General features: G+C 39.7%; 1 protein-coding gene across 2 annotated transcripts; it reads left to right on the forward strand.

Moving 5' to 3' along the window:
* The first annotated feature begins 718 nt into the window (after nt 1-718).
* LOC137284978 (multiple epidermal growth factor-like domains protein 6) lies at nt 719-12,435 on the forward strand. 2 transcript variants are annotated; one of them, XM_067817067.1, is made up of 8 exons: nt 719-887; nt 1,392-1,494; nt 4,452-4,553; nt 5,082-5,327; nt 5,736-5,915; nt 6,514-6,654; nt 7,534-7,671; nt 9,188-12,435. In XM_067817067.1, exons 2-8 carry the CDS (start codon nt 1,437-1,439, stop codon nt 9,286-9,288), a joined length of 966 nt encoding a protein of 321 aa, XP_067673168.1. In that variant the 5' UTR covers nt 719-887; nt 1,392-1,436; the 3' UTR covers nt 9,289-12,435. The 2 variants fall into 2 exon arrangements, with proteins under 2 accessions (XP_067673168.1, XP_067673167.1); XM_067817066.1 differs by having other exon boundaries at nt 722-839.
* Nucleotides 12,436-14,510: the final 2,075 nt, after the last annotated feature.

Here is a 14,510-nt window from a genome sequence, read left to right on the forward strand (position 1 = left end):
GTGTGCATAATATTAAGTTTTGTAATTCCAAACAAGTAATGTGATGGAGCTACAGGTTGCTCCCACTTTAAGTAAGACTTGAAACTTTGCATGTAATCTCATGCGGGACAAAACACAACACTAGTGTATTATAAATGAACCAGCTCAAAACTTTTGAATCCACCATTGAGTCAGACTTGGTTATGAGGAACTCTATGAGGAACTCTTTATCAAACAATAGGACATGTACAAAATGTTTATACCTTGTCTCACGTTTCATCAACTCTAAAATGTTATACCAATTAATTTCTTCCATCCCGACGTCCATGTGCTCCATTCAAACACGTGTATCTTTGTGTCCAGGAAAAATGTCGTATTATTGCACGCAATAGCTTTTCCATTTATTTCCCCTCATACACATGGGAATAATATCTCAATGAAACAAGGTAAACATATTTTCATATTAGCGGAAACCACACAAGTAGGGCGCTCCATAATCCTTGCGCTGTTCGCTGAGTCCCTTGAGAACCGTGATGTGGGAATCACATCAATAAAATTGCATATTGAGCAAAGCTGGCAAATAGGGAGAAACGTTACATTTAGTCCTGTCAGTGCTGTGTGAACTGCACCGGCGAGGTCCCCACAGTGTATGGTGTTCTCAAACTCTCCCATTACACATGTTCCAAGATCACGATTTCTGACTATGGAGGGCCGGTGCAAGGTCATGTGACAGTCACGTGATAAACTGTTCCAAAATGGATACCTTATGACTATTTATATCTGTTCCGAAGACGCATCCACTAGAACTGCTGCCAGTCGAGTCGTGCACACAACACCTTCAAGGCGCGACCCGTATAAAGGTAACACTATGACCATTTCGGTAATATGTGCGTAGTGTTCCTCAAGAGGTAAGAATAGCGTACTAACAAGAGCGGTCTAATTTATCACTGTTCTCATCTCGGTTGAGCACTGCTAGACATTTTATCATGTGCATACTTTAGCATCATTGCCCATTTTACCTTCTTCCACACTGACAGCGTTTCCAGGTTATTTTTGGGGTACTTGTTTTACCGTTGACCTATAGTTTGCCTTGTCGAAGCAATGTTCTGTCTTTAATAGAAATGTAGTGCCATTGAATATATGTTTGCTCCATTACAATATTCATTATATAATTATGTATGAATTACGTAATCGGAGCATTGTTATTCGTGACGCATTCCATATGTTAAATTGTATTTTGGATGTCAGGCATAAAATTGCTGTAAAGATAAAGAAACTGATTGGAAATGTTATTTTTTGGTGAATATGTTAAACGAAATATATTAAGTGTCAGAAAAGGAAATAGAAAATGTGCAAAATAATATAAATGTATTTATGTAATTATATAATTGTTCACTGTTCACATGGCACAGGTTTGAAAGTTTTCCTGTAACAGTTTATAGTTGGAGATTGACAACATGATGGAAATTTGGTGCTTAGTTTTCGTGCTCTGCTGTGGAATTTTGGTTCAAATTGGTAAGTAACTCTTTGTTCTGTAGGTTTATATCCATACAGTTTGCTAAATCATGATGAGTCATTGTGGAACAGCGAGTGAGTGAGTTTACGTTTACGCTGCACTCAGCAATATTCCAGCTATATGGCGGCAGTCGGTAAATAATTGAGTCTGGACCAGACAATCCAGTGATCAACAACATGAGCATCGATCTGCGCAATTTGGAACCGATGACATGTGTCAACCAAATCAGCGAGTCTGACCATCCTGTAAGCCGCCTCTTACGACGAGCATAGTCGCCTTTTATGGCAAGCATGGGTTGCTGAAGGCCTGTTCTACCCTATGGACCTTCACGGGTCCATAGTGGAACAGGAATTTGTTTCTATCAATTTTAAACATATATCTCCAAATATGACGTCAAGTCCACATTGATCATCTGTTCCATTGTTACTTTAGAAATTCATGAATAATAAGCACAGTATGATACGTTATGAATAACTATTGTTTATTTCATTATGATGCAACGCCTCTGTATATAGATTCTTATACCGTTGTCACGCAGGCTGGAGTGAAATGTCACATCATCAAAAAATATAGAAGATATTATCCATATAGTATTATACTTTTCTTATTTTCCCATATTGATCCCACAACAGTGTTTAGACAATCCGAACTCCGCTGTCATTTTAGACATTGGAGTGTTTGGTTATGAGTTCTGTTAGAATGGGTCAGTTTTAACCCATGGCTGGTCTCCATGCTTGGTGTTTGGTCATCGTTAACTCTGACGGTCAGGAAGATGCATACTTACATACGTAAGGGACAAGCATACTTAATGTTTCCTACGGCAGAGATTTTCCTCATCGAGAAGGTACAATAGTAACTCGTCGCAGAGAAGAGTATTTTTCAATATAGAATATACAATTATGTGTACATACAGATGGATGTGAGATTCATCCAATATTAAAGGTAATCAGTCTACATCGGCCAGACTTTATGGATAACAACTTCTTTAATACGAGGGTGCGATACAGATTCTTGAACCGAAGTCAAGTAGGACGGTAACATACAGTGGTGGCAAAGTATATATATTGTGTACGTTAAGACGTATGTGTGGTTCATGTAATATTGATGTTACTAGTCTGGACCTGTCACATATCTGCTGGAACCGATGGCACCAATCATTGATCATTTGTAAACAGCTGCACGAATGCACTGATGAAAACATTCTGTGACTGATTTCCCGATTATTACTCATGATGTTTTTGCCGTACAGGAGGATGTATCACATCCGGGATATTGTGAAGGAATATTAGTGCGTGTTATAATAACAACTTAGGGATATAACGTCCACATTACAAGTGGATATCAATAGTTACTGTAAGGGGATATCGTATGGATATCATGTCTGTATTACAAGGAGTTGATATCATATCCTTCCTCCTGCAGTACCCCGCCGTGACGTTGCTAGAATATTGCAAAAAGCGGCGTAAAACTTCACTCATTCACACACTCTTTCTGAAATGGGATATTCCTTCCCTATTACTTCAAGTTACTATCGATTTGTATCCCTGCGATACCACATCCGTATCATCATATGATATCGGTGTAGCTGCCAAGAGGCAGCATATCCGTATAGCTACAAGGGGAAATACTGTTTTATCGTACAGTTAGTAGCGAAATAGTGTCCTCCGGTGTCACTTAATTATATCCACATCTGGTGAGACTGAAATCATAATGTTTAACCAAAGAACAAGGTTCTGTTTTGATTTTGGCAACTGAGACGCCACAATTTGATGTGATATACACACAGGGGATCGTATGAAACATCACCATAATGGACCATGTTGTGATAACGCCATAACATACCATCTTTTAAGTTTCTAACGTTATGCCATACATGTAACGTGATTATAAACTGTATTGTATATCACATTCACGTTCGTTTTCCATCAAGGGACTGTGGGAGTAGCCTAATGGTTAATGAGCCCGCCCGTCACGCTGAAAACCCGGGTTCGATTCCAGAAATGGGTACAATGTGTGAAGCACATTTCCTGTGTCCCCTGGCGTGACGTTGCTGGGATATTGTTAAAAGCGGCACAAAACCATTCTCACTCACCCACTCACTAACTCTTTTGTCATAACCAATGCCAACATAACGGTGTTGTGTTGCTTGATGCTCCATAACGGTACACTATCACATGTTTGTATCGGTAGTATATAACGTTTTCGCAATGATCATATCTAGCGAGCATACTGAATGTAGCATCCGTTTTAATTGTCTGCATAACATGCTTACATAATGACATTTTGGCCATGTTTTCACATCAGTAGTTATCAATGGTATATTCATGTCACGGATGTAAAGGCCGCGTTTATAGGGAATATTGTATGAGCTGTGGGGCTTGATACGCTCACCTTTTCGCGAACACCTGGTATAATAGCTGTTTGAGAGTGATTCACAAACACATGTTCCCGATGTTGTCGGAAACAATGCTGTCTGCTCTTGGTGTTAGAAAAAAGGTGAGCGCATCTACCCCCGCCGGCACCCATTGTAAACTCGGTGTCGGGTTAAGTTGCTCACCTGAAAAAACACTAAACATACGGTACAAGTCAGGGTCTAGAATTGCACTGGACATAGTTCATAGTATCACATCTGAAATTATCCGTTCAAATATCTACCATGAAATACTTTGAAAGCTTCACTGAATCCTTGAACGTTACTGAATCCTTGAATGTTACTGAATCCTTGAATATCACTGTATCCTTGAATATTCTATCTTTGGTAAGTTCTGTTACCAAACTATACTGTATACAGTATTTTAATAGCATTCCATGTGATGTGTACGGTTCTGGTGTCCAGCCAATGATATTGCTTGAAAGCTGCTGAAAGCGGCTTAAAACTATACTCACTCTCACATAACGGTATTACTTATATATGACTCACAGTTATATTGCTCATGGTTGCCTCAATTTATTGCAGAAGGACGGTGCAATTGCAAATTTAACTGTGACACGAATCCAGCTGGACAGTGCCGTGACGGCCTCTGCCAGCCAGGGTGGTATGGACCGTACTGTCAGAAAAGCAAGTTCACTTATCGATTAGTCTCTCTGGTCTAGTAAGCTGTCTAAGGTCTAGTTGTTATGGTATGGTATCTGTATTAACCCACAATATAGAATATCACTGCTGATTGTAGCAGTACGCCAGACGCTCCTTTATCACGAATTTTGGTGACTCGATTTGGCAAGCAGAAGAGACAATGTCATCAAGGCCATTGTGTAATTTTTTGGCCATCTTTTTTTCTGTTTGTATGCATGTGAAGTGGTATATTTACACCAGAACTAGAAATTACTGGGATACGAAAATAATTAAACAATGTGAAACAGTTCTATTAACATATATGGAAATATTTCGCACGAGAACTTGTCAATTGTTATTTAGCGGTAAAACGTAACGATTTCGACCTGATCCTGCCATGTACCATTATATTTTGTAATCCCCTCCCCGAAATAAATAAATTGATAATATATAAATATGTAAATTAATTAATGAACACTTATGAGCGAATATCTTCAAATGTGTTTTGTAACAACTTGCTTACATGTACATCAGGAAACGTGGCCTGGCAAGGAAAGGCTTCACAGCAGGGCACCCGCACCGAGACGAGCCGCTTGACGCAGGGGAGGAGAGTGGTGTTTAGCGCCGTTAAAGCCATCGACGGCAACACCAACGTGAATCTGTACAAGAGACCCTACTGCGCCCAAACCGGGTTGCACAATAACACATGGTGGAAAGTCAAACTTAAGAAAAACGGCTTGAATCAGATTCGTTACATGACAGTATTTTTCCCAGAAGACAGTAAGTTGTAAAGAGTGTAAAAACATTCTAAGATATCACGTTGATACACAGTTTTAGATTTAAGTAAAAGCCACATTTTAGTGAGTGAGATCTTAACAGCTACGATATTCAGTCACTTTATCACATGAACCTTTTGCATGGAAGTTATTGAACGACGTCTCTGTCGAATTTGAACGCCCTGAGTGAAATCCTCGGTTTCATATATGGCACGGATAAATCTAAACTCATCTAGACAATCTTCGAACCGGCCACGGTCAAGGGACGTAACTCCACCAGTGTATTGCATCGTTTTGTACCCCCGGAACTACCCTGTATTCCGGAACAATACATGAAGTTTTTATTACATATTAGAATCATATGTGACATGTCAGCCCAAGGTGGCTACTGATGATTTGTTTATCCGTTAAGGCGATCACAGAAAGACGAATGTAGAGATCCTGGTCGGCGGGAAACGTTGCAAAAAGTGGGAGAGCTGGTCCCGACCTCCTTCTGTGGCGGAAGTAGCGTGCAGCGAGTCTCTAACTGGAGACGAGGTCATGCTCAGGATCCCCGACAACTCTCTCAGCGTCTGTGAGGTCCAGGTTTTCGGTGAGTTTAAACACCTGCTGAACCGAAGCCTTGATTACTGTTCCATTCTCAATACCATAACATGTGATGTTAATTTCATTACATATGAAAGAGTAATTCTAACACTGGAGCCGTTGCAATAGCAGAAGTTGCAGTCCCAGAGTCAATGGTTTCCTAATGTCTTTCGTCTTATGTAATTGGCACCATTGGGATGGTCAGAATACAAGTAGACTGTGCGAGTTAGATGCGTGTGCTCTCTCATCCTGTCAAAATATGAAAACGGTGAAAGGTGTGAACCGTTGTCAGGGGAACCGAATTAAATATAGTATTTGATAAATTATTACTTCTTTGTTATTTAAGAATTTTTAGCATTGTATTGCTGATTTTGCTTTATCAGATTTATGGCATTTGGAAAAGACAAGGCTATGTTCAAAGGTTCCATGTATTTCTCTACTTTGTACTTGCTTCACTACTTCGCATTAAAAACACCAGACATGTACATGTATGTTATGTAGAAGAAATGAAACTTAACACTAAGCTGTACACGAATGGGTTACAATTTCAAAACGTTTTGGTAATGAAGGTAAGAACTGCATTCGTACATTCTTGTTTTTTACAGTTTGCAGCGATTTTTGGTATGGGAAAAACTGTGATAGGCGCTGCAACTGTCTAGACAAACGAGAGATCTGTGACAAAGGGACCGGGGAGTGCTACAGAAAAGACTGTCCCCCAGGGTTCATAGGTTATGACTGTTATCAAGGTGAGACACACACATGGTGGTGTTAAGTTACTAGTATGCTATCATGAATACCTGTCTGTTCGTGATTTCATTTTTCGTACTGACATCGAAAGGTTCCATGTATTTCTCTACTTTGTACTTGCTTCACTACATCGCATTAATAACACCAGACATGTACATGTATGTTATGTAGACATTTGAAACAATAGCCAGACATTTGTGTTTTTAACCTGAATGGTTTAAGATGGAAACGTGCATCTTCAATACTATTTATTTACGGTTTACTCGGTACAATGTATATAAATGGTCATTGTCACGTATTCTCACGTATACCCCAATTCGTCGAAAGCACTGTCTAGCAATCTGTTATATTCTGACACCCAAACACTTACGTACATGTTTCCATTAGTTTTAATACCGCTACGCATCTGCTTTCCAGTTTTGACTCCTCTGCAGATATAGTACCCTGTTGAGATTACCATATAACGATATCCCATGTTGTGACACCTTTGCACGATACCCTATTGAAAGCACCATATAACAATTTCCCACGTTATGACACTTTTGCACGTTGCCCTGTTGAAAGTAGCGGGTAACAGCCTCCCATGTCGTGACACCTTTGCCCGTTACCTTTAACATGTTGTGACACCTCTGCATCTTACACCTGTGGAAAGAATGGTGTACCCACTTTCCCATGCTGTGAAATACCTCCATTTAAACTAGATCTTTTCATCGATACTTTTCATTATTACACTACTGGCCACAGGAGGACAACCTTTAACATACCTTCATCGTCCAGGAAAAATACGAAGTCGAAACAACATTCTCGTAATTTTCAGTGTCATGTCAGATTATGAATGCAACATGGGGACATACGTTGTGTATGTTTTTTGACTGCAGTATGCGAGGACGGATGGTATGGACAGCGTTGTAAGTCTAAATGTGGCAACTGTCAGGATGGTGCTGCCTGTCACAAGGAGACAGGGAACTGTACCCAGGGTTGTGCCCCGGGGTACAGCACTCGCACATGTGACGTAGGTAGGTAATCTTTCTTGACCCTTCTTCATCTGTCAGCTGGAATTCCTCTGTCTCAATAGTAGGTCGGGGATGTGTCTGGGGCGCCCATTTGAATACCACATCACCTCATACCTTTTTTCACTCTCATTTCAACTCTCTGATTAGGTGAATGATAATTCACGAAAACAACTTTCAACCGTTTGCGTTCGTTTGTATGACGATAAGGCAATGTCATAGCAATACTGTATGCTCGCCTGTATGACTGTATCAATTATTCATTTTACACACTCGAGCTTTGACTTTACAGAGACTTCATTTGCCGCTGGGAATTATGATGATGTGAATCGTCACTGCGTCGGACACGTAGTTCAATAAATATGTTTTTTTGTGTACAGTGTTGAATGTAGAGAATTTGATGTTCTGAGAAAGGTTGAGTTTGAGCTTATGCCATAACCTACAACAGTTCGTCTGTGCTTAGTCTTTGACAGTCTTTTCTCGGGACAAAAGAAGCAGAAAGCGCACGTGTTAGCAGTCAATGTTGAGTCTTAAATACAGATGCCGGACTATTACGTGTCCATCATTCATCATTCTTCAAATGGAAAGACGTTAAGTACTAGCAAAATGTATTTCTTTGTACTGTGATAAACTTCTGCCTGTTAGCTACAAGGGAGTGGAGCTTGAACTTTATCTGACACTATGCTAATCCCGATAATGGGTGCAATCACATCTGCATCCCTATGATGCGATATGCGTTCATGTCATACGTTCGATGTATTAACTTGTGTTAACTTGTATGTTAACACGTTTGTGTTTGACACGTTTCTGTTACTATATAGCGCTTTACATTTCAGTCAGTATACATTTCAATATTATGAATGGCAATGCATTGCAATACAGGCGTTGTATATCCATGTTTTGCATTGTGAACCTCTTGTCTGTAATATTCAGGGTAAATGTATACTTACTATATTTTGTAAACGTAGTGTTTGTGTTATTTTAATTATGGCTGAAGGGGTGGTGTAAATTCAACTAGGGTCCATGTAGGCAGCAGAGGAACTAACTGTAAGTCCCCATGGTCCTTGGTATTATTATCTACCTTTAGTTGCCAGTGATCTCTAGTCCATTTTTCTATATATTGTATTTTTCATAAACTTTGTTAAATTTTACAGCTACATTCTAGTTTTAATTCTCTTACTGTGGTACCCTTGTTATCTTCCTGCCCTTCGCCGACAGCTTCTTTAATAATTCAATTGCATTTATTATGAAATGAATGTTGAAAAAGATAAGTCAGGATTTGGCTGAAATATTGCCGATGTGACTCTAACGCTTAACCCTCTTACTCATTGCATTGCCGTATCGTTACACCACCAGACATGAAGGCATTAAATGTAATACCAGTTCATAATAGAAGCGACAAAACATCCACATCCATACGAAATCCTGTTAAACCCAGAGTCATCTGTACTAAATGAATCAAACAAAGTGATGACATATACCCATCTGTGATACTCGTTTGCATTTTCCCGTTGTCTTTCAGTTGATGAAGATGTTTCCCTAGCACCGGGTGTCCAGAGTGTGACGTCCACCGTGGTGGCCAGCATATTGATGTCAGCCATAGTCCATCGCTCTCTCTACTGACGATAGCTTGTTTTCGATGGAGGGGAATACACATATGTGTTTGTATCTGTGGCAGAACACACTTAAACTTTATAAATGGCATAATACATTAAGATAAGGATGACTTATGGATTCCATCGTAATTCTTTCTGTCGATGCAACGATCTGGCACGGTACGGTAGAGACAGAAAGAATAAGGCGTCGAAACCCTCAAATCAACTCACTGACACCACAGCTTCTGAAATTCCACTTAAACATGATGGGTCACTTTGCACGATTAATTTGATATCTGAACTGTTACAAACACTATACATTATTACTAATTGTATACATAGGGCTTCGATATATTGTACTCGTGTTATAATACAGGTGTTGGTAATACAGGGTCCCATGTACAGTGAAACAGACTTCAAATCAGGTCAAACTTTGGTGGATCATTTGAGATGGGTGGCCGTGTTGCACAAAGTTGGTACGTTTTAGAGCTTCTAGGGCTTGAGCTCTACCCCATGCTGAAATACAAGTTACATGTGGTGTAAGAAATCATTTTGAAATGATTTTAATGGGATTTTTGTCTCACCCAGCAGCTAGTGGGTACCCGGTAGGATGATGTTATGATGTCATTAGCTATCGTTGTTTACTCCCCATGGAGCAGTTGATAGAAGTCGGTGTACATTGATCCATTCACTGAAGTAATAATTTAAGAATGTGTAATAATTAGACTGTAGATTTGGCGTGTTATGAACATGCGTATTACGGGATCACCCAGCCTTTGTATTGTATTGTATTCTCTTAGAGCAATATATTAATGCTGGAACTGTTTACATTGATGCTATAAATGTTGTGAATGCTACCGTGCCAGATAAAGATAAATGTTATGTGTCTTATAACCTGTCTCGATTATACGTACAGCATGTCTCGACTTTACGTACAGCATGTGTCGACTTTACGTACAACATGTCTCGACTTTACGTACAGCATGTGTCGACTTTACGTAGAGAATGTGTCGACTTTACGTTTAGTCACCGTTACTCATACACTTGACACTGTGAAGATATCCGTTAACGAATCCATCAAGGTTTCTGTCACTTTCATATATAAACTACATCACCTATGCCTTTAAGTCGAGCTTGTTTTGAAGTAATGATGACCTTTAATATTTAGTTCAACTAGTAAAAGACAGTAAAAAAATCACACATATAACCATCCTCTCTTTGTCATTGGAAGCAAGCTATCCAGCTATGTTGTCAATAATGTGACACAATTACAGACTTACTAGGCGTATCTAGGATCTGTACTTGGTGAACTCAGTTTACTTTCTACCCATGCCTAGTGTCGTGATAATAGAAAATTGTCAGGCTGTCCATTGTTTAGAATCAACTGGCGCTGATTGGTCTCTGTAACAAAAGGTTAATCTCTGTAATGTAGCTTATTATTTCGGGCCATTACGATCAAATGTGAAACTACCTGAACTACTTGTTTCTGGCTTTCACGAAGCCACTTGTAATGAACTATTAAACTTCAGGGTGTGTAATGTTAAGAATTTAAAAACTCATGACTGTGACTTCGTTCTGGACTCAAATTTTCCGATACCCCACTCTTTTTAAAATGTGGTTATTTTCTATGTTTGTAACATAATAGATGTTTGAAAGGATAACTATAACCAATTTTTTGTACTTCAGCCTTTAATATGCTCGTTGTTTAGAAATGTGAAGTTTTAAAAGGAGAGCGATTTCACTGGATGATATTTCAGACGAATTAATCAAAATGAGTGTTACAAACATAACTAACTGTGTTTGGGCAAATGGTTTACTCTGTGGTTCATAAAGTGTACAGTTACATGGTGAAACGCGTTCGAAAATATATCAGATCCACTCGTGTCATTTGACAGTTACTCTCTATTACACATTCGTTTTTCGCTGGGAGGTCGGGGTGCTAACCAAAGCCTGTGTCTGTTATGGTAGCAAATAACGCAGGTCGGAACTATTTCTGGTATCAGGTGACAGACGAGTTAAGATACACGTGGGCGCCTTGAAGAGTATCCCTGCCACATCACGGAGTGACTGAACGAACTGACATCTAAGTGGTGCTAACAAACACAGTCGGATCCGAACAAACGGTCATAGATTTTGGGCACAAGGTTCCACAAGGAACTTCAGCATCCCAAATGACTCCGTGTCTCGGACTTAGTCTAGGGTCCGTAAGTCCCACGAGATACTACATCTGGTACCAGATTGTCGACAACAAAGTATATATCCAGGAACCAGTTCTGGTTCCAAATTGCACGACCGCCAAACATGACTTTACTAGACCGGACCGAGTATACAACTATACTTGGCTGCCATAGCTGTTGACAGTCGTAGTGGTTCGCTAATTTGAGGGTCGTTAGATGGGAAAGCTATTATTCCTGCTTGGGTTAGAGATTCCTTATTGTCAGCTGACAATCATGAGGCCATTCGGAAAGGTAGGAACGTATGTGTCCTGTACGGAGTTAGATTTTACTGTAAAACGGTGACATTTGAAATGAAATTTGGTTGTAACACATATATAGATTAATGTGTGTAACTGAGTGGACGAGATGTATTTGTCACTCTGGTTTACTATCACTGAATTATTTCTTCTTCCCGAAAGGCATTCAAAGTACATGCAATGACATCATCCCTCGGTGTAATATTCTCAGAAACACCTGTAGCTGGAGAAGACATTATAATATTGGAAAATAGACTTTCCTCTGAAATGAAACTTCAAAATATTTTATTTGTTCATGTTTCACTCTGTGTTGTGCATGCAGTGTATTGGTAATCCAGGAAGTGACATGCTCATGCTGGTGGAGACTGGATTAGTGTGAAGGGACTCATTGATAAAGTGAAGTGTTGCCAATTACACCGTCTTTCATGTACAGCAATTTCTATTGTAAACTACTTACCGTTGAGTCCTGCTCCGTAATCCATACCGCATATCAGTGGGTACACTAGAATTCTGTTTACGCACCTGATCTTTCTGATATTGTGTACCCTTATGTAATAATACTTCTTGCGCGTTTGTTTTTGTAATTAATGTATTAATATCTTGATCTCACATACTTAATATCACCACTATCAATTGTAATACTCAAAATACGTTGCCTTATGTTGCCTTTATATGATAATAAACTGTATTTCTTCTGTTTTAGCTCATGTGTTATTCATGCCCTAGTGTTTGTGAGATTGTATCTTTCGTTATAACTTAACACCACATCTAGCAATATCCTAACTGTGTCACTGGGTCTTGTGGCGGTGGGTGGTTTTCAGCACAACGCCTAGGTCAGTTAAAGTTAAACAACGTTGGTCACGGTAAATTCTGGGATGATTGACCGTGATTTGCAAACTTAGGATAATGCATATTACATTTGGGATTACACTTTGTCCGTTAAGTACAGATTTCAGTGTTCTTGTTGGGTTGTCCCATCCGGGATTCGAACTCATGCACGATCTCAGAGTCAGGCACGTAATCAGACTGTCAGCCGCATAACCCGCACTGCCAACTCGGCTTAAGTGTTTACCTGGCACCAGCAGCGACCGTAAAATCACTAGGATTTCTGCAATAGTTATAAGCAAATCATGTTCAAAACGTGGTCGTGTCTGTTGTATATGTGACATGAACAATACCGGTGATGAATATCATTGGTTTTTTTTAAATGTGCCTACTTTAACAAAGTTCGAAAATTGCATATCCCACTCAAATCTCAAATTCAGCCCAAAATGCCAAAATATGTGCCTTCGATTAGGTGCCTAAGTATAACCCAGATATAACACAAGTTACAATATGCCAGATTTCACAGAACTCTATACCTCTTCAAACATCTCTGTCCAGGAGAGAATTTGTGCATCTAGTCATGTTAAGATGTCGGTCAACCCTGATTCCGTCGCATGCTGAGTGTGCTTGATGCTCAGATGCTCCAGCTGAGTGTGGTCAACGTCTTTCCTGTCGTCATTATATCCACGAACATGATATGCATCGCTTAGCGTGTACACTGCCCAAACAATGTGGTATCTGACATGCTATATCAAGTTGCTTCTGTAGAAACACATCATAACGATGATTGGAATAGAAATACTAACGAATAGATTAGGACACGAAGATTTTATTCCACGTACTATCCACATAACCATAGCAATGTTTGTTGGTTGTTGTTCAACGCCACACTCAGCGATATTCTATCTATATGACAACAGTATGTAAATAATCGCATCTAGACCAGTGATCAGTATCCTGACCATCGACTTTCGCAGTTGCGACAGGATGACATGTGTGAACCAAGTCAGCGAGCCTGGCCACCCAATGGCGTTAGTCTCCTCCTACTGATGAACAGTTCTATCCCGGGTCTGAAATATGAGAAAGACGATGCGCCCCAACAAAGCAAACCATAAACCAAATGTTTCAGTCTGAGCTCTTATCACAGCTGCCGATACAGTCGATAGGTATATATAACAGTTTATTCAATGGCCGTTTGAGCACTTCCATAAAGGTAACAAAACCATAAATTTCAAGGTTTCTAAGGTACTGTTCATATCCAATTCATATCGATCGATGATCGATCCGTACAAATTTTATTCATTAATGGCAGTGAACAGCTCATGGTTTGATTTGCGTCCATGGTAGGACATGGAGAGCACTCTGGACTGGCAAATTTGTGATCTGTTTATTACGTGTTCTGTGAATGAATGACTTGTTTAATGTTCATCGGTGTGACGACTGCAACGACTGTGCTACCCTCCCGCCGCTTAATGTCAGATAATAGCCGAAAGAAGTATCCAGTACACAAGTGTTGCATCGGCCAGACCCCCAAACGCGTGGATTGTTTCTCGTGGCTTGAGTCATGGCCACTCCGTACTTCGAACAATCTTACACAGCGAAATCACCGGGTCACCAACGTGTCATAATTTTAGTTCAATTACAGAAGAGAGGAAGAACTTCATTTCCCATCTATTCCTTTTATGAAAACCCTAGAGAAGTTCTGTTTTTAGTATTATCATTGACTGTTTATTGCAAAATTTATCACTGTGTTTATGAAAAAAGACAATAATTAGTGTGTTTGGATGGCATAGTGTTTGCACACGATGTTCCAATTAGAAATGTGTTAAATGCACATTTTGTGGAATAAGAAAGATTTGACGTGTACGGTTTAGGGTATTTACGGTAATGCGAAAAGGTTCGAGTACTTCCAGCACAACATGTATCAGGTGACACGGCCATGGTGAACAGGC

This window comes from Haliotis asinina, chromosome 5, assembly GCF_037392515.1.
Source record: "Haliotis asinina isolate JCU_RB_2024 chromosome 5, JCU_Hal_asi_v2, whole genome shotgun sequence".
In the NCBI taxonomy this organism is placed as follows: Eukaryota; Metazoa; Mollusca; class Gastropoda; order Lepetellida; family Haliotidae; genus Haliotis; species Haliotis asinina.

Excerpts from the sequence above, each read along its gene's own strand:
- LOC137284978 (XM_067817067.1), top strand. The coding sequence starts at position 1,437 with ATGATGGAAATTTGGTGCTTAGTTTTCGTGCTCTGCTGTGGAATTTTG. Across the intron at positions 5,328-5,735 it reads AGTATTTTTCCCAGAAGACA|GCGATCACAGAAAGACGAAT; the intron begins GTAAGTTGTAAA and ends TTATCCGTTAAG. Across the intron at positions 7,672-9,187 it reads CACTCGCACATGTGACGTAG|TTGATGAAGATGTTTCCCTA; the intron begins GTAGGTAATCTT and ends GTTGTCTTTCAG.